The 25929-nt window shown below is 35.2% G+C and overlaps 1 protein-coding gene and 1 long non-coding RNA gene across 5 annotated transcripts in view; one reads left to right on the top strand and one right to left on the bottom strand.

Annotated features, from left to right (window-relative positions):
- Window positions 1–20187, bottom strand: part of LOC138708876 (UV-stimulated scaffold protein A-like) — a 34389-nt gene extending 14202 nt beyond the window's left edge. The window contains exons 1-9 of one of the 3 annotated variants that reach the window (XM_069839150.1): window positions 20092–20187; window positions 19637–19782; window positions 19409–19519; window positions 14441–14660; window positions 12524–12644; window positions 9673–10083; window positions 5770–5901; window positions 2770–3044; window positions 1662–1936 (exon numbers count right to left, since the gene is read on the bottom strand). In XM_069839150.1, the coding sequence (XP_069695251.1) occupies window positions 1662–1936; window positions 2770–3044; window positions 5770–5901; window positions 9673–10083; window positions 12524–12644; window positions 14441–14660; window positions 19409–19519; window positions 19637–19758 (1667 nt within the window). In that variant the 5' untranslated portion in view covers window positions 19759–19782; window positions 20092–20187. Of the gene's footprint in view, window positions 1–1661; window positions 1937–2769; window positions 3045–5769; window positions 5902–9672; window positions 10084–12523; window positions 12645–14440; window positions 14661–19408; window positions 19520–19636 lie in introns of all 3 variants that reach the window. The other 2 variants (XM_069839151.1, XM_069839149.1) reach the window with 2 other exon arrangements.
- Window positions 1–25929, top strand: part of LOC138708877 (uncharacterized) — a 52490-nt gene that overhangs the window by 19683 nt on the left and 6878 nt on the right. For both annotated transcript variants that reach the window (XR_011334782.1, XR_011334781.1), the window contains exons 2-4: window positions 5280–5413; window positions 9766–9843; window positions 25052–25150. This is a non-coding gene — a long non-coding RNA (uncharacterized lncRNA). The remainder of the gene's footprint in view (window positions 1–5279; window positions 5414–9765; window positions 9844–25051; window positions 25151–25929) is intronic.

Here is a 25929-nt window from a genome sequence, read left to right as displayed (position 1 = left end):
ACTGTAGCACTTGTAACTCACTCCTTCAGTTTTATTATAATTTCTCTCAGTGAATGCCTGTATAACATATTTAAGCATAAACAACTGTAGCACTTGTCACTGACTCCTTCAGTTTTATTATAATTTCTCTCAGTGAATGCCTGTATAACATATTTAAGCAAAAACAACTGTAGCACTTGTAACTCACTCCATCAGTTTTATTATAATTTCTCTCAGTGAATGCCTGTATAATATATTTAAGCATAAACAACTGTAGCACTTGTAACTCACTCCTTCAGTTTTATTATAATTTATCTCAGTGAATGCCTGTATAACATATTTAAGCATAAGCAACTGTAGCACTTGTAACTCCATCATTTTATTATAATTTCTCTCAATGAATGCCTGTATAACATATTTAAGCGTAAACAACTGTAGCACTTGTAACTCATTCTATCAATTTTATTATAATGTCGAATTGTGATGGTATGAAATAAGAAAAGGCTAAAAATTGAGACAAGATTGTCATGTTATTTAGAACGCTTCAAAATATCAATTACAACACAGTCATGTTACCATGGAAGTATAAAACAAGAGAAGTATTGTTGCCCGAATTTACGAAACAATATAAATTTCTATGGATGTTATTATTCAGTTAACTGTCTGAAGACAGGTTTGAATCTCATAAGTGAAACCAATAAGGCATCACTCATGAGGCAAATAAGCCAGGAGATAATGGGATAAGTGTCAAAATTAGTGCCCATAATAGTAAGGCTATTCATATTCAGTAGAAGTTCACATAATATTATTGACATTCACACAGTGAATAGAAATAATTTAAATGTCCTTTAAATGCTCTGAAAACTTACTAATGTACATCAAAACCAAATCAGGTATAGACACAGTTGTTTTCAGTTGTTAGACTTCAACAAACTAAATTTGATAACTCAATCCCAAGGGAAAAAATGGAACTCTCTGCATCAAAATCCACAGTTAATTCCCGATTTACCACGAAAATCGTCTGTAGCTGCATTTAGATTGGCAATAGGCCATGATTGTTTGGCCAAGCACCTGCATAGAATTGGAATATATCAGTCCCCTAACTGCCCATTGTGCAACTCAAACCAAGAAATGGATTCGGAACACCTCAAAATCTGTGCTTCAGTGGCTGGTCATGATAATATCTTTGAAAAATATTGGAGTGCAAGAGGTCAAATGACTTTATTGTCAAACGCCTGGCATTAGAAAACAACAACATAGACACAGTAAAAGTTTTCAATAGTCCACACCTGTGGAGTAATGGTTAGCGTGTCTGACTGCAAAACCAGGTGGCCCAGGTTCGAATGCCGGTCGGGGCAAGTTACCTGGTTGAGGTTTTTTTGCAGGGTTTTCCCTTAACTCAATACGAGCAAATGCAGGTAACTTTCGGTGCTGGATCCCAGACTCATTTCACCAGCATTATCACCTTCATTTAATTCAGACGCTAAATAACCTGAGATGTTGATACAGTGTCGTAAAATAACCCAATAAAAAAGTTTCCAATAAGAGAAGAATTTTACTAATTACATTAGTCACAACACAGGGACAATGTAGTAGAACTGTAAAAATATGCTGAGGGAACCTCAAAACATGTACTGGTACTATTCTATTTTCATGCTTTGTATATTTCTATAGTCACTTACGCCATCATTGTGGGAGTAGCTACATTTTCGTCCTCCCAATGGTACAGGTCAATGTCGAATGGGACTTTGGGTGCCACAGCTAACAGCTTTGCTTTTCTATCCATTTTTGAGCTGCCTTTGGAAGTTGAAGGTATTGGTTCTTCCTCTGGTTTTGTGGTTTTGTGTGAAGTTTTGTTCTTGGAAGCTGACTCTGTTTTAGAAATTATTTCTGGAGGTTTTGGTACCGATTTTGTTGTCTTCAGTGATGACAGGGTAGATTGCGCTGATGTAGGATCCTAAAATAATAATAATAATAATAATAATAATAATAATAATAATTTATTTTATTTATTTATATTTAATGTGCTGTACAACAGCCAGTGGCCAATAAAGGTCAGCACAAATATAACAAAAACATAATACAATAATAATTATTACACATAAATACAATTACAATTAATTACAATAATGAAGATGAATGGATAAATAATGGATGACTTTAAAATACATAACTAAGAATACTTTGAGACAATGATAATTGAGTATAATGCCTAAAAGAATACATAAATGATAAATCGTTGCCAAGAGCAAACTAAGTCTATACATTGAAGGGATCGAATTCGCAGCCATGCATGTTGGCATTTTTAATGCATCTGGAGAGTGGTGAAAGAAATTTCGAATTTCTAATATAGAAAAGTTTGTGGGCTCTCATATCTTTTGTTGGAATACGTAAGGTAATATTGTTTAAGAAAGAGTCACAGGATATATCACCTTTGAGGACTTTGCAAAAGAACGGATAATCTAGCTCATGGTGTCTACCATATAGATTTTGACAATTAAAATATTCACATTTTTTCTCATAACTATACCCGGAATTAATGGGCAGAAATCTGAATAAACATAAAGATATAAATTTTCTTTGTATATTTTCTAATTTAGCCGAGTCCGTAGTTGTAATCGAGTTCCAAACTACAGATGCATATTCGAGTTTCGATCGCACCAATGTATAGTAAAGTAATAATAATAATAATAATAATAATAATAATAATAATACACCTGACGCTTCAGCTAACCCTGTTGCGGTTACTGTTTCCAAATAGAAAATAAAAGTAAATTCTTGCTACATTACCTTTTCGTTATTCTCTTCTGACCATATATTCCAGCCTGTCTTTGTTGACTGTTTCTGGGTTCCATGCACCTTTTCTGTAGATGGGGCGGGTATAGGTGTATCTGCAACTGGTGTATTCTCATACCCTTCTTTCTCTTTAACTTCCTCAAAGTCGGAATCAGACGTGTCACTTGCATCTTGTGCCACAGTGTGCTGTCTCAGCAGCAGGTACTTCTTTGATGCCTTCTCAAGTGAATCTTTCAGATCTATGATCTTCTTCAGCTGATCTGAGCTATCTATTGAGTTTACATGTAAAACATCAGTATACGATTTTACACTTTTTTTTTAAATTCAAATTCAAATTTATATTTGAAATGATACAAAATGTGTTCGAAAGAAGTACACTCCAGTATTATTGCCGCGCTCTCATGGTTAACATGTCGGCATCGTACAATAACATGCGGTGTTCTTTTAAAACATAATTTTGCCGACCGATTGTTGCTCTGTAGGTTTCACTCTAAGCGTCACGTTGTCACATCTACTTCGTCGATAAGAATAAGCACTAGTTTGTTATATTGTTAAATGGCTATTATTATTATTATTATTATTATTATTATTATTATTATTATTATTATTATTATTATTTCATATACGAGTACGTTGACATTCTTAAAGCCTAATAATAATAATTTTTAATCACATAACTTAATGTTCGTCCTCAACACAAGACATTGCAACCTCTGTTTTAGTCCACGTGGATTAGACAAATAGATGTCATTTAATAATGGAAGCAGCTTATTGGTTGCAATATTGAAATTGAGGCGAATGATTGGAGCGGCGACATAAGAAATTGAAAACAACAATGCAATTAAATTTCAAACACCTGCCGAATGTTATGCACGAGGCTGCTCAAAGACCTGCCGAATGTTAACCATGAGAGCGCGGCAATAATAATTTGTGTAGGGGTATTATGGTAACAATGCAGGAACTTTACTTATAAATCTGTGCATCCACAAAGAAACAATCATGAACCATAATAATTGTAACTTTAACACTAGTCAATAGAAAAACACGTAAATTTGCACACACCGAGCCAATAATGAATGAAAAGATTGAACATGAACAAAGCTACCATGTGACCTCACACTGAATTTTCAAATTCATTCTTGGTGCGTTCATTTATATTCATAATTGGCTCTCATTCAAAACAAAACATGCGCGGTATATTATTAAGATTTATAACCTCATTAATTAATTTAAATAAAAAGTAAAGTCAGTGTGTCTCATTTACATATCATAAATGTCCAGGGAAAATAATGCTGTAGCATGCCTGATTTAAAATTTTCAAAGGTCCTGCTTATTTGATGTTGGTACTACCACAATATTACAAGTTTCCTAATAATAATAATAATAATAATAATAATAATAATAATAATAATAATAATAATAATAATAAATAATTAGGCCTTTAGCTTTTATAGGCCTGATTCGTTCGCATATAATAATAATAATAATAATAATAATAATAATAATAATAATAATAATAATAATGCCTTTAGCTTTTATATGCCTGATATGCTCCCATCCAGCAGTGCATCCCATTATTATTCTAGGCATTGTTTTTTGTTCATTTTGACAAAGCTTCAGAAACAGTTATTTTTATATTTCTTAATTTTGGCTGCAAAACGGTATTTGTCGGATACAGGGGGGAGAGCCATTAATCCTTCCCATTGAAGGCTTTAAGGAACCAACCTGGACAAATACCCAATGTTCCATCCCTACCTTCCCGTGGTGCAGCTGTTAGTAAGCATAATTTTACAAGCTGAACTAAAGGGAGGGGCTACTCATCAATTAGCACTGGTCAGCTTGATGAGTTAATGACCGAATTTGGTATAATTTTCCTCTATTCAATACCTCAATTCTCTCTTTACCCTTTCCTATCCAGTCCTCTGACTGAACTCTTACTTTCTTCGACCCTGACAGTATTAGAGCATTCGAGGCCTAGGGGTTCATTTCACTTTCCTTCCTACCCTTCCTACTTTTCTGTTCCTAGTGCTGACCTGCTATGGCACTAAAATCGTCCTCCAGTGGCTTAAGGAGGGAAAGTTGGTGATCAACAAGATCTCCCAACTAGGTCCAGTGGACCCGTTGACCAACAGCAGGTGTGGTCCTCAAGACATTCTGGGGGTTGTGTGTGAATGAAGTAGCCACCAAAACATTAAAATATGGTGTTCACTTAAATCGGCTACAACTTGCCATTTAGATTGGCAACAGGCCATGACTGTTTGGCCAAGCATCGTGCATAGAATTGGAATATATCAGTCTCCTAACTGTCCATTGTGCAACTCAAATCAAGAAATGGATTTAGAACATCTCAAAATCTGTGCGTCAGTGGCTAACCATGACAATATCTTTGAAAAACATTGGAGTGCAAGAGGTCAAATGACTTTATTGCCAAATGCCTGACATTAGAAAACAACAACATGTTTCTTAATTTTATCAATGACCAGGACTTTGTCTTTTTGTTTCAGAATCAAAACTTCACTGTCATACAGAAGACTAGACGGTCTTATGTATTGTACATCTTTATTATAGAAGATTTTTTTGTGAATTTTACAGCTGCTTTTATGGACTTGGTTTTTCATATGATATATCAACAACCCAGGTAATTAAAATTTTATATTTATTCCAAACATCTGTTCATTGTAATTTTGTTTCAGATTGAATTCTGTCTCAAAATCGTTGTTACTTTGATGTTTCAATGCTATCTCCAATCCATAATCTTGTACTAAATTGCACAATGTATGTTTCCTTGAATTATGGGAAGGTCCGCTATCCTTATGAGTGAACCACAACCGATGTACATGAGTGTCTCAAAAAATTACACTTGAGTTTATTTTCACTTGCTGCCAATATCTGCAAACTTAAGTAATTAATCAACTTAACAACTCACAATTTTGCAATGTTAAAAAAAAGAACACAAATTACAGCAATTTGGAAGCTATTTGCTTGTTAACTTACCAGATGCCTTGGTGATAATTTTTATCCACGTCTTTACAGTTGGTAAAAACCTGTTGTTGATTAGCTTATACATATCTCTGGCATTATCAAAGATGTCAGCATTTTCAGCAGTTTCTTTAACTGTGGTTGAATCTATAAGAGAAATAATTTTAATAAATTCTTGAAACTCAATTTTGGTTTATTTAATTGTGTATACATGATTATTACTTATAAATATACGGTAGACTAAGCACATATTAGCGAGAATTTAAAAATTTAATATCCTCATTACAACGAACTTGTATCCTAAAATATGTTATTAAATAGATGTTTAGCAAATTTATTTATTGGTAATGTGATGTCGTAGTCGAAAGAAAAATAAAGAAGATAAACGTGTGAATACTAAATGAGGCAGTAGAGCAAGTGTACAGCTTCAAATACTCGTACTTGGGGTGTACTATAAACAGTATTATGAGCTGCTATCAGGACGTCAAAAAGAGGATAGCAATGGCCAAGGAAGCTTTTAATAGAAAAAGGAGAATCTTCCGCAGTCCTCTGGAAAAAGAACTAAGGAAGAGACTAGTGAAGTGTTCTGTGTGGAGTGTGTAGCATTGTATGGGGCAGAAACATGGACATTATGACGAAGTGAAGAAAACGACTAGGAGCATTTGAAATGTGGCTATAGAGAAGATTGGAGCATGTGAAATAGACAGACAGAATAAGAAATGAAGCTGTGTTGGAAAAAGTGGGTGAAGAAAGAATGATGCTGAAACTGATCAGAAACAAAAAAAGGAATTGGCTGGGTCACTGGCTGGGAAGAAACTTCCTACTGAAGAATGCAGTGGAAGGAATGGTGAACGGGAGAAGAGTTTGGGACAGAAGAAGATATTAGATGATAGACGATATTAAGACATATTGATCATATGCAGAGACTAAGAGGAAGGTAGAAAATAGGAAAGATTGAAGACTGCTGGGTTTGCAGTGAAAGACTTGCCCTTGGGCAGAACATTATGTATGTATGCTCTCGTAGCACAACATAGCTCATGATAGTTATTTTTCTTTAGTTTTCTTGCACTCAGTTGCCTTATCTTAGTTCTTGTGTAGTGAATAATAAAAGAATAAAATTCTGTATTTAGGTTTTTCATTACACATTATCAAGCCTTGCAACTGATCTATGAATTTCGGGTGCTCTGTTAACAGTAAAAGCAAGCATGTGAAATGTAAATTATCAGTACCGGTAATTTATTTGAACCCCATAGGCAGAAATGCATAAAATAGATTCTAGTTATGGATAGATTTCATCTTACACAATCAGAATGACAAATTAATGAAGCGATATAGGCATTTATACATGTAGAAACACTTAGCATGTCGTTGTAATGCTCCTTTGAGTGTTCCTGCTGTAATAAGTACGACTACTATTTATATTACACTTATTATCATCAAGACATAAACACAGGTGGGTAAAATTTATCTGTGAGCCACTAAAATAGTTCAGACATTGAGAAGTTGTATTGAAAATCCTACCAAACCATAAATTGTTTCATATGCTGGAGCCATTTCTGGCATTCTCAGGTATCTAAAAATAATATTCATATAAACTTATGCCTCATATCACTTCGATCTCAAGTCACTGTTCCTTTATTTTACAGCAACATTATGTTATGGGTATTTATCTTTAAAGAAAATGCATAAAGTGAATTTTTTGTGTCTTGATACAAACACTGTAATGCTTCATTTTCTCTACGAAAAACTTTGCGTACTTTTCTGCAGATGTATGCTCATAAACAGCATCTTGTATACACTGTATTGATTACGAATGAAGCTGCATTCCCTATTAATGATGTGCTGTTTTCACATTACTGGATTGTAGAAAATCCACACACTTCTGTTAACCCAAAATTCCAACAACAATCCAGCATTAATGTCTGAGCAAGGATAATACGTGATCATTTATCAGGCCCTTCTGTTCTGGCTGGAAGACTAACAGGAAAATATCACTACAGTTTTTCAAAGAAAAATTTTGAACGAGTTGTTGTCAGTACAATTTGTTGTATGTTTTATGCACAGTGGTGCTTCATCTCATTTTAGTCAAATTGCTAGAAACTTTTTGGATAATTAATTCCCAAATAAATGGGTTAAAAATCTGTCAGAAGACCTAGAACAAGATGGGACATTGAAAAAAGAGGGAAACTATGGCAAGAAGTAGTGTAAGATAAAAGCTGGAAGGACCGTGAGGATGTTAAATACTCAACCCCATAACCAGTGACACAAGTCTAGATGAAGAAGATAAATGGATTGGTGAGAAAGAACCATTGTCCAGCCTCCATGTGCTCAGACCTCAATCTACTTGAATTTTACTTGTGGCCATGTCAAATCTATTATTTACTTAACATCAGTTGAAAATTTTTTAATTCTCTGATATATTGAATAAGACTGTCAGCAAATTTGGCAAACATCTGGATTTATTTAATGGGCGAGAAGAGCGCTATGATGTATTGCAGGGATTTTAGTAAGGTGCAAGGAGTTGGATATTTCCTGTAAAGACAAATAAATATATTGTTGCCTGAATATAAAAGCAACTCCAATTATTTTGATTCCAAGTGATAGCAGGCATAAATTTATAATAGTTATTTATAGTACTTGTGAGGTAAGTGCATCTTTATTGCGCGAGTAGAAAGATTTAAGCACGAGGCATCAGCCGAGTGCTTAAATTACACGAGTGCAATAAAGATCACGCTCACAAGTACCATACGTAATTTTATCCATGACCATAACGAAAAATTCTGTTTTATAAAAGAAAATATGTTGAAAATAAGTCCTCATATAATCACATATCATGGCATGGATTTTAGAATCGATACGTGTACTAGGTAGGTCATGTTGTAGGAGGCCATGATTAGTGAAGAATGGTCTCTAAGGCGTTGGATAACTAACAAATTATAATTAATTATCTAATTTTAATATATATTTTTTTCATTTTAAACGTGTATTTTCGTCTTTTTGAAGTTTCAGGGATTATTTAGAAGTGTTCATGGGACTAATGTGATTAAAATAATTTCACATTTTACTTCTGTAAACTTAAAAGGAATATTAAAACACAATTTATCATTATGTCTGTTTAGCTCAGTTGACTAACACGTGTTGTTTTACAATCCTATAAACCCAACTTCGCAGGTTTAAGTCTCCTCGCATCCCAAAAGGTAAATTATTACATAATTTAAAAAAAAAAATACATATTAGATATGGATACAATGCACAAATTACGACGTAATAGATAGAGAAAAGAGGAGATTGGGTGTATGTATATTTAAGAAATGGTAATAAAGAAGTAGAGATGATATCATTCTAGTAACTAATATATTAACTTCTTGAGTAATAGTTGAATGGAAAAATATATGTGTGTATCCGGGTACTAGGAAAATACTAATGAACTGTGAGATAAAGTTCAGACTGTGAGGTAAAGTCTTTATCTCTCTAGTGGAATAAAGTAATGTTGAATAAAAGCCTCTTTACAAACGCAAAAGTATTTAGTAAAGGCATGTTTTTCGTTATGGTCATGGATAAACGTTTTTTATTATTGATTCCATCCCTGAAGTAGATGCCACTTATTATGAAACATTCTGTATAACCACGAAAAGTAATAAAGTATTGATTTTGCATTAATATTTATTAAACTTTAAGAAAAGCTACGTTTCAACAACATACACAATAAAATCCATATTTCAATGTGTTAGTACATTATACAAAACATTTTATTAATACTGCATTAAAACTGAAGCTTTACACTTAACTGCAGGAAGTTTGCAATTAAAATGTTAAAAAAATATAAGCTTTGTCTTAGTTTTGTGCACTTTTTCCATCCCTGATCTAAACAGTTATATTTATTAAGAATTACGTTATTTCTGGATAATAGTATTATACCTGTATTTACATTTACTTCAATACTGTATTTTGAGCTGAGCATTCCGTACTGTCGAAAATTAATGTCATCTTCTTCTTCTTCTTCTTCTTCAGAATCTGACGTGCCGCTTTCGAAGTCAGAATTTTCCACTTGTGAGCCACTGTCTTCCACTTCATGTTTACTTGTTGACGGTAAGTGCAATTCTTTCTCATCAGTTGCTCTGTTTGGTTCACAGTCTTTTTCACTATCACTCTGTGTGTCTTCATTCACTTTATTTCCCATCTGTTTTACAATGTCGTTATCTCCAGTTTCTTTTGATTTCGTTTCTTTCCCATTCTCCTCTTGAATAAAGAAATCTTCTGGTGTTGGTAAGAGTAGATTAATGCAGTTCTCAAGTGTCGTAAGTGTACTTGTTATTTCTGGCTGCATTTCTGTAAACAAAAAAAAAAAGTTTTAGCCACAAATTTTAATTTCAAGAAAGCCCATCGGCCAGTTGATCAGAAATCATGTACTGGCAGATAAAAATGTAGGGGCATACTTTCTCAAGAGTATTTGGATTTTCCCTGCTTCTTGCATTCCATAATTGTCATATTAATAAGGACCTTCGTGCATTTATTATTATTATTATTATTATTATTTTAGTTTGTTATTTAACTACGCTGTATCAACTACTAGGTCATTTAGCGTTGATGGGATTGATGATAGCGAGATGAGATCGAGAATTCGCCATAGATTACCCGACATTTGCCTTACGGTTGGGGAAAACCTCTGAAAAAACCTAACCAGATAATCAGCCCAAGTGGAAATCAAACCCACTCCCAAGCACAACTTCAGATAGGCAGGGAAGAGCCTCAGCCAACTGAGCTACGCTGGTGGCCTGCATTTATTTTCTAGTCATTTTTAATTCATATAGTGACTTATGCTTGCATCTGAAAAACGAAAAAAGTTCAAAGCTAGAGGTCTTGTCACATTAAGTTTGTAACAACTAAAAGAAACTAAAGACATTCCACCAATTAATTTCGTAGGCAAAATTTCTGAATGTAACTATAGTCCCGTCGCTCTTATTTCCGGCAGCCAATCACGTTGCAGGTCGGCTACATTTAAACGTGTGCATCTTGTGATTTGCTGATGAAGATAAAGAAGGTTCGATAAATACTTAATATAATCGCCCGCAATTTTGGTTCTTTCTTTGGCGTTAGCAGAAAGCACACGAGGATGTTATTTACAGCTCAATTATTTGCTGAATTACAGTGCGTTTGATTTACTATCATAGGAGCTACGACATGATAATGTTTAATGGTGTGGCAAATAGATCCCTCGTCCGGTAGCTTGGCAACGAAAGAACAAAAATAGCGAACGATACTACCTACCTAGACTTTATAGAGCCTTCACTTCCTAAGACGTAAGCAAAGAGGAGGAGTCACGCCGGGAATAACAGCATCGCGACTATAATAAAATGTTTAATATACTTCATATGAGAAGCTTACATCCATTGCATTTATCTGCCTTATTAAAAATGTTTTCAAGTTATACCAGTAATTGTTGCTAAGTAACAATGGATAACTGTTCTGCATAATTATTTGTGTTAATTATACAACAGAGTAGGGCATGAGAGTTGATTCTTTATGGCAAATAATTCTTCCACTGCAATGTATAGTTCCTCTTGAAAATAAAGCGATTCTTTAAGTTTTAGTATTTATCATATTGTGTATCTTCTACAGGCTAATTTTCATTAGTGCCCTCTTGTGTCTAAAATTAGTAACTACGTGAAAATTCCTTTGCTCATATCTGAGAAATTAAGTTTGATTTTGCTAGAGTAGCAGGATTACAGGAAGGTCTTAGTTCATCATATCAAGAAGCATTGGAATCCATGAAATATAGAAAATAGTAGTACCTACACAACTCTGCTGTTCAGGTTGTCAAAAAACACTTTCCAAAATGTTGGGAATGATTTTCACTTGCATTACTGTCTGAAATACAAATGTACTAGTTTCCTAACAGTTACCTAAAATGTTTTATTTGAAAAGTCAAAGTCTGGAACAAAAACCTCGACAGCATTATTTTCTGTCATTAATTTTTAGTGATAATTGCAGACGATGTTCTCGGTCTTTAACAACAAAAATTCAAGATAAAATTAAAAATTAGGCTATGTAAATCAGATTGTTAAACTGCTCTAAATGTGTTGATCCTAGTAAGTAGTGAAAATACATGCTTGTGTGTGAAGAGCCTCAACACTTCTTGATCTACCGACACTATAAATGAAGGATTTATAATTCAGTTACCTCTATCAATAGTCTCTAGATACACACCTTCATCTCAAACAGCAGAAATAACTAAAATGCTCTCTCAATTAATAACGCTCAATAAAAGAATTGTATTCCAATGGATACCATCCCATTGTGGAATCCTGGGAAACGAGAATGCGGATGTTTTAGCAAAGAAGGGCAGCACTGCTACTTCCAGACCTGTTACTAAATCTACGTATTACTCTGTGAAAAGATTTATTAAATCTACATACTTAGACTTCAACAAACAAAATTTGAAAACACAATCCCAAGGGAAAAAATGGAACTCTCTGCAACATAATCCACAGTTAATTCCGATTTACCACGAAAATCGTCTGTAGCTGCATTTAGATTGGCAACAGGTCATGACTGTTTGGCCAAGCACCTGCAGAGAATTGGAATATATCAGTCCCCTAACTGTCCATTGTGCAACTCAAATCAAGAAATGGATTCGGAACCCCTCAAAATCTGTGCTTCAGCGGCTGACCATGACAATATCTTTGAAAAATATTGGAGTGCAAGAGGTCAAATGACTTTATTGTCAAATGCCTGGCATTAGAAAACAACAACAACATAATTCAGTTACCATTTATTTCTGTTGTCACTTTCTTCAGCTTCTCTTGATTTACTGCTTTCTGTCTCCTCTCCTGTTCCCCTCTTCTTGCTTGTTCTGCAGAGTTCTCCATTTGTAGTGCACTGAAGTCCACCTAAAAATTATAAGATAAACACTTGAAAATACACTGTTATGGCATGTGGATTGAAACGTGGCCAAGACACTTGGTTTTTAAGTGCAATAAAATTTTTTTAGGCATTGCCTTCTTCTTAAAGGAAGTAAGGTCAGAGGCCTTGGTTGAGTAAACCTGTACTTTCTGGAGAAAACAGTCACTAAAACAACCCAAAACGAAAACATGTAAATGGCTGACAATTTTTTTCTAATTCTGGATATACTGCACTTCAATCGATTGTAAACGAAGAGAACAAGGTAAAATTTAGGCATGAGACACAACAAAGACGATTGGTATATATTCCTGAATTCGACGGAAATATTCGTCATTTTGAGAATAAGTGAAATGTTACTTATTCAGTGGACGTCGAACAGACACTGGTTTAGAACTTATTGCATGAGCAAGAATTACACCCATTTCATCTAGAAAAGTGAATGTTCTGCTTTCAGGTAATTTACCTGCTAAGGTACAATAATTTATGCCATTAGGAAAGTCCAGGATAACAGAGAGGGTTTGGAATTGAACAGGTTACAGCTGCTTGTCTATGCGGATTACGTGACTATGTTAGGAGAAAATCAACAAAAGATTAGGAAAATCACGTGAATTTTACTGGAAGCAAGTAAAGAGATAGGTTTGGAAGTAAATCCCGAAAAGACAAAGTATATGATTATGTCTCGTGACGAGAATATTGTACGAAATGGAAATATAAAAATTGGAAATTCATCTTTTGAAGAGGTGGAGAAGTTCAAATATCTTGGAGCAATAGTAACAAATATAAGAGATACCTGGGAGGAAATTAAACACAGAATAAATATGGGAAATGCCTGTTATTATTAGGTTGAGAAGTTTTTATCATCCAGTCTGCTGTCAAAAAGTCTGAAAGTTAGAATTTATAAAACAATTATATTACCGGTTGTTCTTTATGGTTGTGAAACTTGGACTCTCACTTTGAGAGAGGAACATAGGTTAAGGGTGTTTGAGAATAAGGTGCTTAGGAAAATATTTGGGGCTAAGAGGGATGAAGTTACAGGAGAATGGAGAAAGTTACACAACACAGAACTGCATGCATTGTATTCTTCACCTGACATAATTAGGAACATTAAATCCAGACGTTTGAGATGGGCAGGGCATGTAGCACATATGGGCGAATCCAGAAATGCATACAGAGTGTTAGTTGGGAGGCCGGAGGGAAAAAGACCTTTAGGGAGGCCGAGACGTAGATGGGAAGATAATATTAAAATGGATTTGAGGGAGGTGGGATATGATGATAGAGAATGGATTAATCTTGCTCAGGATAGGGGCCAATGGCGGGCTTATGTGAGGGCGGCAATGAACCTCCGGGTTCCTTAAAAGCCAGTAAGTAAGGTACAATAATTTGCTGGTTGGGTTTCTTGAACAGAGCACAGAGAGACCCGAATTGCCGACGTTGTTCCTTGTCATTACTTAAGTTTATTTACAATAGCTGTAAGAACCATAACTGGGCAGAAGTTAACCTTCACAGGAAGTTGTTCATGATTACCAGCTATGAATCAGCGTGACTGTTTGGAGGCTATTGTGAATGACTTTCTGGTTGATCCTTACTTACTCCTACCCAAGATTAAATGCACAAAATTATCGAATTTCCTGGGAGATGTGTTACTATGTTGCTGGAGCATGCATCATTGTAAGTAGGCCTATGTTATGTGGTTCCAACATAATGGCTCTTGCTCACTTTGCTGGTGGTGTGTGACGTCTGGGAGCAATGTTTGGTGGGAGAGGATTAGTAATATAATGATTACCTTCTTACAGTGCCGGAGGAAGTTGTAACCAAGCTGTAGTTTCTTGTAGCCATCTCCATACACTTTGTTCCACTCTTGTATACTCTGCAGTGCCATGCGCTTGAGACTCAGTGCCACAGACCTCGGAGGTGGGAGATGGCAGTCAGAATTTGTTTCACATGTCAGTTCCATCACATGCTGCAGGTTAGAAACCAGCAGTTCGCGGAAGCAATGTGATCTCCTGGAAGACGTGAAAACTTACAAGTCACACTATGAGAAAATTATTTAAGCTACCTTATAATCAGACATCGGATTCTAGGGCAAATGCCTATTTTGTTTCTTTAGGAGAAAAGTAAAAATAATTATTAATATTTGTGTTTCATGGAAATTGAAAGGTATTCAAAGAGTTTTATAGTGCCCTAAAATGCCCTAAAACGGTTATTAGAGCCTAATTTGTTAATATTCGCCTAAAAATGCCTAACTCACTGTAAAGTTTCGCATTTTACTCTTACTTTTTATAATTTATACATGCATTCACTGCGAAATTTAAGGCATTTAAAAAGTGGAAAGTTTGCTTCACACCGGCCATGAAACCATTGATAAAGGAAACAAAATGTTTTGAATCTCACGACACTCGCAATAGATTTCACCGAATTTAACATGTTTGGAGGCATAAATGCCGACAAAGAACAAACCTTAGTTTTGAAGCAGGCAACAATCACAACATGTGCTGCTACCGATTCAGAGATATACTATACTATAAAAATGACTGTTTTCGGTCTGAAACCGATTAGCTGTACTGCCCTTCAGAGTGTCATAAAATCACAATTTTTGGAGAAAGAGTGTTTTTGAAATATTTATGAAAAGTCGTAAAACTGCGAATTAGTAGGGTAAACCGTTACAAAATATTTAAAAGAATGGCCCTCCTAGTGTTAACACTACCAGGAAATGCAACAATAAGTGGAACTTTGTATTTTTGTCCAATTGAATCTCAATAACAACGGTTCATTTGAATGCTCGTTAACAGTTGCTCTTTCCCTCACCTTATTTGTGTTGAGAAGTTTTGAGCGGTAGGACGTTTTCCTGTGAAGTTTAACGCGATAATGCCGAAAAATATAAGTGCAAAATCTACATTGATCCGGCAATGGCTAACAGAATATTCAGAATTCACTTATGATGGAAAAATAATATTCTGCAAGTTTGTAGCAAACAGGTATGTAACAATAGTTGAAATATATAAATTCTATTAATTTTAATGAGTAGGCCTATAATATTTATACATTGACTGAGCTATCCTGAGGTATAATTCTTTTTAAGACCACTACACTTTAACCTTTTAAATTCCGATAGTTAAAGTATTTGCAGGTTATTAAAATTTTGATTGTTCGAACCCACTAACTTTGTGATAGAAATACGGCAATACAACAATTAGGATTTTATTTTAATTCAGTTTACTTTACATTTTTAGATTTCGCAAGAAAAGAAGTGCCACCTAAAGCAGCATGTGCAAGGAGCGGCTCATAAGGCTAAAGCTCAGCAGAAAAATCAACTGCAACAAACTTTACTAACACAGCCTACTTCATCCAATCTCAGCAGCAATTTCTATGCTGATTTAACCAGAGCGTTTGTTGCTGCTAACATTCCCTGGAATGCAATTGAAAATCCGGTTTTAAGACAGTTTTTACAAAAATACTGCAAACAAAATATCCCATCTGAGTCGACCCTAAGAAAAAATTACTTAGACAGAATATACAATGAAACTTTAGCTTCCATTCGGGAGGATATAGGTGGTTCTTACATATGGGTCTCTGTGGATGAAACCTCAGATTCTATGAATAGGTATATAGCAAATATGGTAGTAGGAAAACTTAGTCCTGATGGACCTTCGATTCCACACCTCGTATGTGTTAAGGAACTTTCGAAAGTGAATAGCCAAGCCATTGGTTATTTTGTAAATAAAGGCCTACAGTCTTTATACTCAGGTAATATAGACGATTCTAAAGTTCTGTTGTTTTGTACTGATGCTGCCTCATACATGGTTGCTGCAGCTCCACTTCTTAAAACATTTTATCCTAACCTCACGCATGTAACCTGTCTAGCACATGGCCTTCACAGGGTTTCTGAAACAATCCGGAATGAATTTCCTCTTGTCAATTCGTTTATTTCTAACACAAAAAATGTTTTTGTAAAGCCCCATCCAGGATTTCAATATTCAGAGAGAACTTTCCAGATATCCCACCCCCACCTCAGCCGGTTGTTACACGATGGAGAACCTGGATTCAGTCAGTGGTGTATTATTCTAAATATTTTAAAGAAGTGGTCACAGTTATTGATAAATTACCTGAAACTGATAGTGCAGCGTGTGTGAAAGCAGTGAAAGATTGTCTGAATGACTCACGAGTGAAAAACGATATTGCCTACATGACATCAAACTTTTCTTTCATACCTGCAAGCATTGAACAATTAGAACGTGAAAAACAATCTCTTTGTAGCCAAATAGCAATAGTAAAGGAAGCTCAAGTGAACATACATTCTGCTTTGGGCGAAACTGGGAAAAAAGTTAAAAATAAGTGGGACAACGTATTAAATAAGAATGTAGGATTTTCATTGTTGGAAAAAGTATCAAGAGTGATATCGGGGGAAAGTGTAAATGTTCCAGTAAGTATTGATGTTTCTATTGTACCTAATTTAAAATTTGCGCCTCTCACATCAGTTTCGGTTGAAATAAGTTTTTCTGCTTTCAAAACGATTCTCAGTGACAAAAGGCAAAGGTATTTTTAGTATATATTAATGATTTATTAAACATTGATTTGAAAGTACATAATGGCTCCTGTTATTCTTACGCTGATGATAAGGTGGTGATTTTCAGTGGTTTAACTTGGGAGGACACTTATAAACATGCCAATGTAGGTATAAATTTGATCAAAAACTGGCTTGATGCAAATTTGCTATCTCTAAATATAACTAAAACTACTTTGGTGCCATTTTCTTTAACAGTCTCTGGATTGAACAAATTAAAATCACTTTCTCATTTAAAATTAATAATCCACAACTCATTTTGTAAACTCTCTACAACCTGTAAATGCCCTTGCCTGAAAGAATCTGTAGATGTGAAATACCTGGGAATTATTGTTGATCAGCACTTGAAATGGGATAGACAAATCACCTTTTTATGTAACAGGATACGCAAAACAATTTACAAATTTGTAAACCTTCGCCATTATTTGCCTACTCATGTATTACGTTTGGTTTATTTGGCTATAGTTGAATCTGTTATCCAATATGGTATAATTGGATGGGGAGGCATTACAAAAACTGCTCTTTTTCCTCTAATTATGTTGCAAAAACGTATAATCAAAATTTGTTTGAAAAGGCGACTGGATTATCCAACAAATTTGATCCATTCTGAATTGAATATTTTTAAAATTGACCAAATTTATAAATACTCTTTAATGAAATTCTATCATAAAAATAGAACGAAATTTGTAGCTCAGCCACATGCTCATAATACGAGACGAAATGAAATTCTTAAATTAGTTGAACCTAAATATTTCACATCTGCTGCTTTACTACACAGTACAAATTATGGTCCACGGCTATATAATTCGATAATAAAATTTCATCCAGAATTGACTACTTTAAGCAATGAAATTTTCAGATCCAGAATTAAAAAATTTATATGACAGACTTCCCTGTATATATATTATGTACCATGTATTGTAAAACAAGTTTATTTCTATCCTAAGTGTATTTTTCTATTTTATCTTGGTTACTATATCAACATGACCTGCACTAATTATACTACTAATAATAATTTAATATTAATCCATCAATCTAAACATTGTCTCTTTTTTCACTCAGTTATTATTAGTATTATTATTTACTAATTTTATTACAATCTTTATGTGAGCTTTTTTCTTAAGTATTTTGTCTACAAAGTATGTGTATCTATATAACGGAACTGTCCCCGAACACGAGCTTTGCTCTTTCAGGGTATTTTAATGTAACGTTTTTATGTATATGTTATTATTAAATAAATAAATAAAATAAATAAATAACTGTGGAGAATTTAGAAAAAATTCTGGTGGTGTACTGTGCAGATAATTATAATAAAGTCTGAGCATGGAACTGAATTTCAATAACTTAAAATGAGTAATCTTGATATCAATAATCATTATTTCATTAGTTTCAATATATTAAATTTGTGCAGCTCTGTTTATAAATATAATACCTATAGTATTCTTTTTTAAAGTTTAAACATACTTTTTGTGCGTATTTTAGTGTATAACTAAAAATTTCAGTGAAAGAAATAAGTATGATACCTTGATGTGCCTAAAATGCCTATTTTCATTAAAATAGAGCCTAATTTTACAAATTTTGAGCTTATTTTAGGCGCCTAAAACTGCAATTTTTAGTGCCTAAAAATCCGATGTCTACTTATAATTCTCCGAAAGCACTACAGCTAAGGGGAGACATCTGCCTTCGCCCCTAAGCTGTTACCAACATAACACGCGAGCAGTCCAGGACACAATACTAGGAAGACAGACCATTTCCCTAATATTTCATATTGACTTCTCGTGTGTTATATTGGTAATTGTAAGGTCGGGGAGATAGGGAGATATGCCTTTGGTGTAGGTACCTCTAGAGAATTACCACATTTTCTTTTCTTTCTTTTTTCACAAAGAAAAAGAAAACTTCTGATTTATTAAATTATATGAAGTAATAGCCTTAGTTTGCACTTAGAACATGGTCCTAGAATTAATCTGAAAATTAAAATATACCTAATTGAAGACTCTTGTTCAGCAAAATTCAGTACCTACTACGCTGTATCTTCATTATCACATGAACTTTAGGTACCATACTTTATTATAAGATGATTAGGCCTACTCATGGGTTAACAACACTGAATTTTATATTTTTGCTATGTTGAAAGCAGTAGCACAAGTACCGGAATACAGTACTTCCCTCTCCCCCCTTTTTTATATATACCTGAAGAGCTCATCACAAATTTGAAAGGCACTGAAGCGTATCTCTGCATGTCCTTTCTCTAGTTGGTATATTAGTACATGGTAAGCATGTTCCACGTATCCATCAGATATTCTGTAAAATAAATTATAATTATTATAATTCCAAGTTGTTTACGAATGCAAATTTAAATTGCATAATACTGTAGGCCTATATCGTATTTAGCATGATAAAACGGTTAATAATACATACTTGCATATATTTTTAAGTTTCTTCAATATATCCTTATCTAAGACTTTTTGTCCTGTATGTGTGAGAGTTTCCACACATTTCCCCAATTCTGTACAGAGTGAATTGTCTAACGGTGATGACATTGCACTCAATTATGAAATCTTTCACTGTGAAAAAAAAAACTATATTGTTTACGAAGTTGTGTTACATTTCGTGCGCAGAACGAGAATTCCACGACATTGACAACAAATGGGCTAAATTAGCGCTGAAGTAGTTCCCTTCGTACTCCGTTTATACACCTTGCATATTGTATTATAAGAATCTGTGACAGGTTAGGTTTGGTTTATATTTGCCTTGCATACAAACTGCATCTCCACAAAAAATGTCTTATAAATTCAACGATTTTACTTCCGAAATTATCGGAACTACCTTAACGCTAGTTTCACCCAACAATGTAACAATGAAGCGAACTGTACTATGATATCTGCGGTAAATTTGGGTAATAGTTGACAAGCTGAATCAAAGATATTTCAACCAACAGAAACTCTCGTCATGTAATTGTCGAATGTAATGTCGATCGAGGAATCGATATAGAACCGTCAGCTGTTTACTGTTGTAAGCCATAGATGGCATGACAATCGAATTACTTGAAAAAAAAAGGAATGTACGAATCTTCCGTTCGTATCATTAATTCATTATCAGTAAGAGTTTACATAGGAATACGCTTGATAGTATAAAATTATGTATACGTGTTTTTATATTGCATTTAAGAAACAACTCATAGGTTCAAATCTGTCTTCGGAAAGTTGACGAACAAATAGGAGAAAGGTACCGGTAAGGGTAACGTTGTTGAAATATTACTCTCTAAATGGCGTATAATTATATTTCAGTTTCTCCCTTCCTCACCTTTATCATCATCCTCACCCATTCCCTACACTACACTTACACGAACCCTTAACATACACTCATCCTAGTACACGATATAACTCTTCACAGATACGCATCATGTATAACGTGGCCCGCCGTAGTGGTGTGCAGTTTTTTAAAAATGGGTCACAGTCCTGCCATCTATCCGCAGTATGCGGAACCCGAATCACGCAAAGTGAAGTGGGTAGGCATTAGACACACACACACACACAGTTTGTATAATTGTGTGTGTGTTTTTTTTTTTTTAAGTGATTCGTCCGAGAGACCTGGTACTTATAATACATCTTAAAACTCAATATAGTTTGTGCGAACGATTCAAGATGCTTTATTGCTCATAAAATTAGAGGTAAGTCATGGAAAGTTACGGGAAATTAAAAAGGATTTAAATATAAATAAGTTGTTAATACCTGTCTAATGTTACATCCATAAAAATGCAGTCTCAACAGTTCAGACCTTATCCCCAGGGTGAGGAGGGATTTATATTACACCGGGGGGGAAGGGGTGGAACCAACAGCAAAAGAAACAATTCAGATCTTAACTCACAACGCTAGAGGTAATCTTATTTAAAAGAGAACATAGAAAGATGAGGTCAATAAAATTAAAGAAATAAAGCTCTCATTCGTTTATGTTGTTTTAAATACTACTAAAATAGGCATTAATTTAATGCTTTAATTGGTTTATGTGATGGTTATCTAGCGTTTGAGTGGATTTCTTCCTCTCTTTATAAGCCCTGCATCATTCGGCTTTTGTCACTTTGGATTTAATCGATTCCTTTTGTGCTTATTCATCCGATTTGCGTTTATTGTATTGTGACTTTGACTTTAGCAACAAATATTTTGACATTTCAATTTCTAGTCACTTTTTTTCCGAGATTCTCACAGAACTTTTCATTATCCGTTTAGATCGTTATGAGTTAGCGTTTTCTGATTAGCTCTCATTCAAACGAATCTTTTTGAATCCATATCACCGCCCTATCACGATGCAGTCTGGAGATATAACTGACTTAAAACTCGTGTGTGACTGAGCGCGAAAGAACCAAAAATGGCGAACGCTTGCTTGTGACTTTAAAGCAGCTATTGTTAGGCGCTTCTATCCTTCGATCATCCGAGTCAGTTTTCACATTTTTGTTATCGGTTGTACTTCACAGAAAACACTTTTTTTCTTCGTGTTCAAGAATAATAGTATCCTAACGTGTCCGTGTGACTTATTAATAATAAATGTGATGCTTTGATCGTTTCAATATGCTGTAGGTTGTTGTTGTTTAGTCAACTGTCCGAAGACAGCTTTGAACCTCATAAGTAACACAATAAGGCCTCACTCATGAGGCAACTAGATAATGAGGTAGGGTAGCCAGTTCCTTTCCCCCTTCAATGCTTAAATTGCCGATTAGCTACATATGCCAGTAATCAGACTTCAGATGCATACAAACAATTGTGCTTCCTCTGACACATATCGTCAAGTGAGATGTACTGCCTGATAATAGATTTATGTAATAGCCGGAATCTCGATCAGAGGATAATTATTATATTATGCTGTTTAATAGAGATGGGCTAATACGTGACTTTTCGTTCACCAGTGAAGCAGTGATAGTCTTTTTTTTTTTTTTTCAACAACGGTAATTTTAATTAATGATCCAGTGATGGATTAGAGGCGATTTCTAGCTACGAGTGATGACGAGAGGTCAGCGAGCGGACTTGAATCAGCTGATTACTACTGGGTGTTCATTTCAAAGTGTGTCATGACGTCACTGTTGTTGGGTCACCGATTTGAAGCGAGTTTCAGCTGATATGTTAGAGAAGTTGCCTATTATTTAAGGCGTTCTTCAATCTGAACTTGAGAACGTGTACGGTATAACTTGAACGTCGTAGCAACAGATGGCGGTCTGTACGGTCTGTGTGCTACCATAACCTCTTTCGAACTGTGTTTTGCGCCGGCAAGTCGTACACAGGGTATTTGTTATCATCGGTTGCGTACGGTAACATTCCACAACACAAATCAAATGCTCCGTGTTCATGTTGACCGTCGAAGTTAATGTCAACAAATACGTAAGTAATCGTCTTAACCCTCTCCCCATATCCCGACAGTACGTATTTCCAAACAGTTCACATTCCTGCCACTACCGGCGTTACCGTACGTATCGGCACGCACTCTTCAGAATGAACGCCGTACTTGCTAGCCAACTTCTCTGCCTCTTAGATTATACACCTGAGCTGCGGAAGTATAGGAAGATTGAATTCTCTAGGCTCATCAGCTAGCCACATGACGGCATACAGCGAGCCAAGACACATTTTGAACTGAACACCCAGTAGTATTTTGCAGCGAAGGCGAACCGATCATTTGGTTTGCCTTCGGTAGTGATCTCACATGTCGGTACATCAAAGGAAGTTCGTATTCGCTGTGGACGGATTTTGTCACTTTTTCGTAGTTCTTTATAGCAAAAAAGCGCAGAGATTTGTATAAAATTTCACCAACTGGTACTAGAATATCAAAAGTGGATTGAAAAAAAATTGTCATCAGGCTTGTTGAATAATGTAAGAGACCATGACATTTCTAGAACAATTCTGGAAATCAGCTGTTTTAACACTTTAAGTAATTAAGGTACATCAAATTTGTATCACAGTCTAGTACATACAGTCACGAAGCTTGAGGTGATTTTTTTTATTTCTCGCAATACATTGCTCCAAGTAGTTGGCAATTGAGAGCACTAGGAGCAATAGACTGTGCGATAGTAGCGATCTCAGTGGCTAGCAACTAAAGTTCAACTGTCATTGGATGCATATTCCCTACGTATTGAGTGACTGTATATACTATAGACTGTGCGTGTATACTAATATCCTGTTGTCAGATATCGGAAGTGTTAGTACTAGTCTTTCATGAACAGTTATTGCTTCTCACTAGTCTATGTCTTTCTCGTAAATTTTTGGCCCTATTTTGCATAGTAACATTTTGAAATCTGTTGCTGAAACTCAATAAAGCTCTGAAACTGTCCTGATTCAATTTGATGTAAATCATTAAGCTAGCCAGTGCCTCTATACCGATTGCGACTTTCATAGAGTCACGTCTACCACCATCGTCCTTCATTTTTTTAACTTTTTTTTTATAGGTACTGGCTATAATAACAACTGCTGCATAGTACTGCACAGTATAGTATATACCAAGATAATCTTGAGTATATACAGTTACGAAGCTTGAGTTTATGAGGGTACTAGAAACAATAGACTGTGCAGGTACTATTTTATATTGTCAGTAATGAGGCGATAGTAGCGATCCTAGTGGTTTGCAACTGTCTATGGTTGCATATTTACTACGTATTGAGCTTCGTGACTTTATATACTAGACTGTGGTATTTGGTTAGCCAGTTTCAGTTCTTAACTTCCTTGTGCTTTTTTTTTCTGGCAGAACTCGACGGAACAGGGTTCCGGCATTTCTTTGTTATATTTTTGATCATGAAACCGAGAAATGTGTTAGGCTTAATAATTAATTTTTTCATTGAACTCCGCTTAGGCCTTGGAAGTCTTAAAGTAGGGCGAAAAGGTTAAAAATGACAAAATTCCGGGTCGCTGGATAGTAGCCTAGTCATCTTCCAGCCATTATAATATTATATTCTACACAGAGTTCCACCACGTGTCTCTCCAGAAGGAAAGCACTGTTTGTAAGTCATTTTAGGTTCTGTAGGATTTGTTTCTGTTTCGAAAGTATGAAATGCATAAGCTACCGGTAATTTGCTAGGAGACGTCATTGCATATAGACCACTTTTACACTAAACCTAACCTTAGTGTATACAACGTATACTAAAACACTAACCTAATCTAACATAACCTATCGCAGATTAAGGAAAAGGTTAGGTTAGGTCAGTTTAGGGTTTTAGTATATCTTGCAAAAACAAATTTTAGGTTTAGTGTTGTTGTTGTTGTTGTTGTTGTCGAGGCCTAGGGGTTCATTTCCCTTTCCTTCCTCTTCTTTCTACTTTTCTGTTCCTAGTGCTGACCTGCTATGGCAGTAAAATCGTCCTCCAGTGGCTTAAAGAGGGAAAGCTGGTGATCAATAAGATCTCCCAGCTAGGTCCAGTGGACCCGTCGACCAACAGCAGGTGTGGTCCTCCAGACATTCTGGGGGTTGTGTGTGAATGAAGTAGCCACCAAAACGTTAAAATATGGTGTTCACTTAAATCGGCTACAACTTGCCATTTAACCACTCCAATATGAAATGAGTACCATTAAGGTAAAATTATCCAGATGTAAAATAGTTCCCCAATCAGATCTCCGGGCGGGGACTACTTTAATGGTACAGAACACCTCAAAATCTGTGCTTCATTGGCTGGTCATGATAATATCTTTGAAAAATATTGGAGTGCAAGAGGTCATTTGTCAAACGCCTGGCATTAGAAAACAACAACAACAGGTTTAGTGTAAAAGTGATCTATATGCAACGTCGTCTCCTAGCAAATTACCACTGTAAATTTGTAACAGTCATTATTTGTAACCAACACATTCCCTAAACATTTTTCAGGGGAAGAGTTGGAGAACGCAACTGTCTTCAAGGAGGAAATTGAAGATGCGGGGATGCATTTTGGTTATAGAAGCTCTGTGGCAAGGTGACATCTCTATGGTAACGTATTTGTAACAATATACTAATGGTGACAGAGTTGGGAGTTGGGATATCTACTTTACTTATGGTTGGATCATTAGTAGTAGTAGTAGTATATATTTATTTAACCTGGTGGAGATAAGGCCATGAGGCCTTCTTTTCCCCTTTATCAGGGGTTGCAACTACAATATTAAGAATACAATTACAATTACAGTTAATATTAAATTTACAATTACAATAAAATCAAAGTACTGAAAGATTACCTGATTAATAAAGCCTAGACAATTTATTATGGAAGTTAAGAACAAAGAAATTTTTTTTTTTTTTACTTAAGTGAAATGAAATGAAATGATTAGCCTAAAAATGTCTCGTTGAGGCCAAAGGCTTCCTCCTATAGAGGGAGTGCTCTATTTGTCTCACGCGGTGAGCTACTCCGTGTGAGAGATGTTTGCATGCCTGGAATTGTTCACTTGGTTTACATTCTGCACTGTTTTGATATTGTTCGCTTAACTTGTTCCTGTTGCACTGGTTTTAGTCACTATTCACTTGCCTTCTTAGGTTTTTCCAGTCTTTCCTATTCCTTGCTCTGCTTGACCAATGGCTTCCTGCACGTTCTCTGAAGAGGTCGGCCCATCTTTTTCTTGGTCTTCCGTGTGATCTCTTGCCAATGCGGAGGTCCCATAGTGTGACTTTCTGTGTCCATCTTCCGTCTCTAAGTCTTGCAATATGGCCTCCCCACTTCCATTTGATGTTAGTGGCTTGCAGTGCTGGATTTTCAATTGCTGACATCTTTTGGAGCA

The sequence above is a fragment of the Periplaneta americana genome, chromosome 11, assembly GCF_040183065.1.
Source record: "Periplaneta americana isolate PAMFEO1 chromosome 11, P.americana_PAMFEO1_priV1, whole genome shotgun sequence".
NCBI classification, from domain to species: Eukaryota; Metazoa; Arthropoda; class Insecta; order Blattodea; family Blattidae; genus Periplaneta; species Periplaneta americana.
This window is presented reverse-complemented; position numbering and strand designations above follow the sequence as displayed.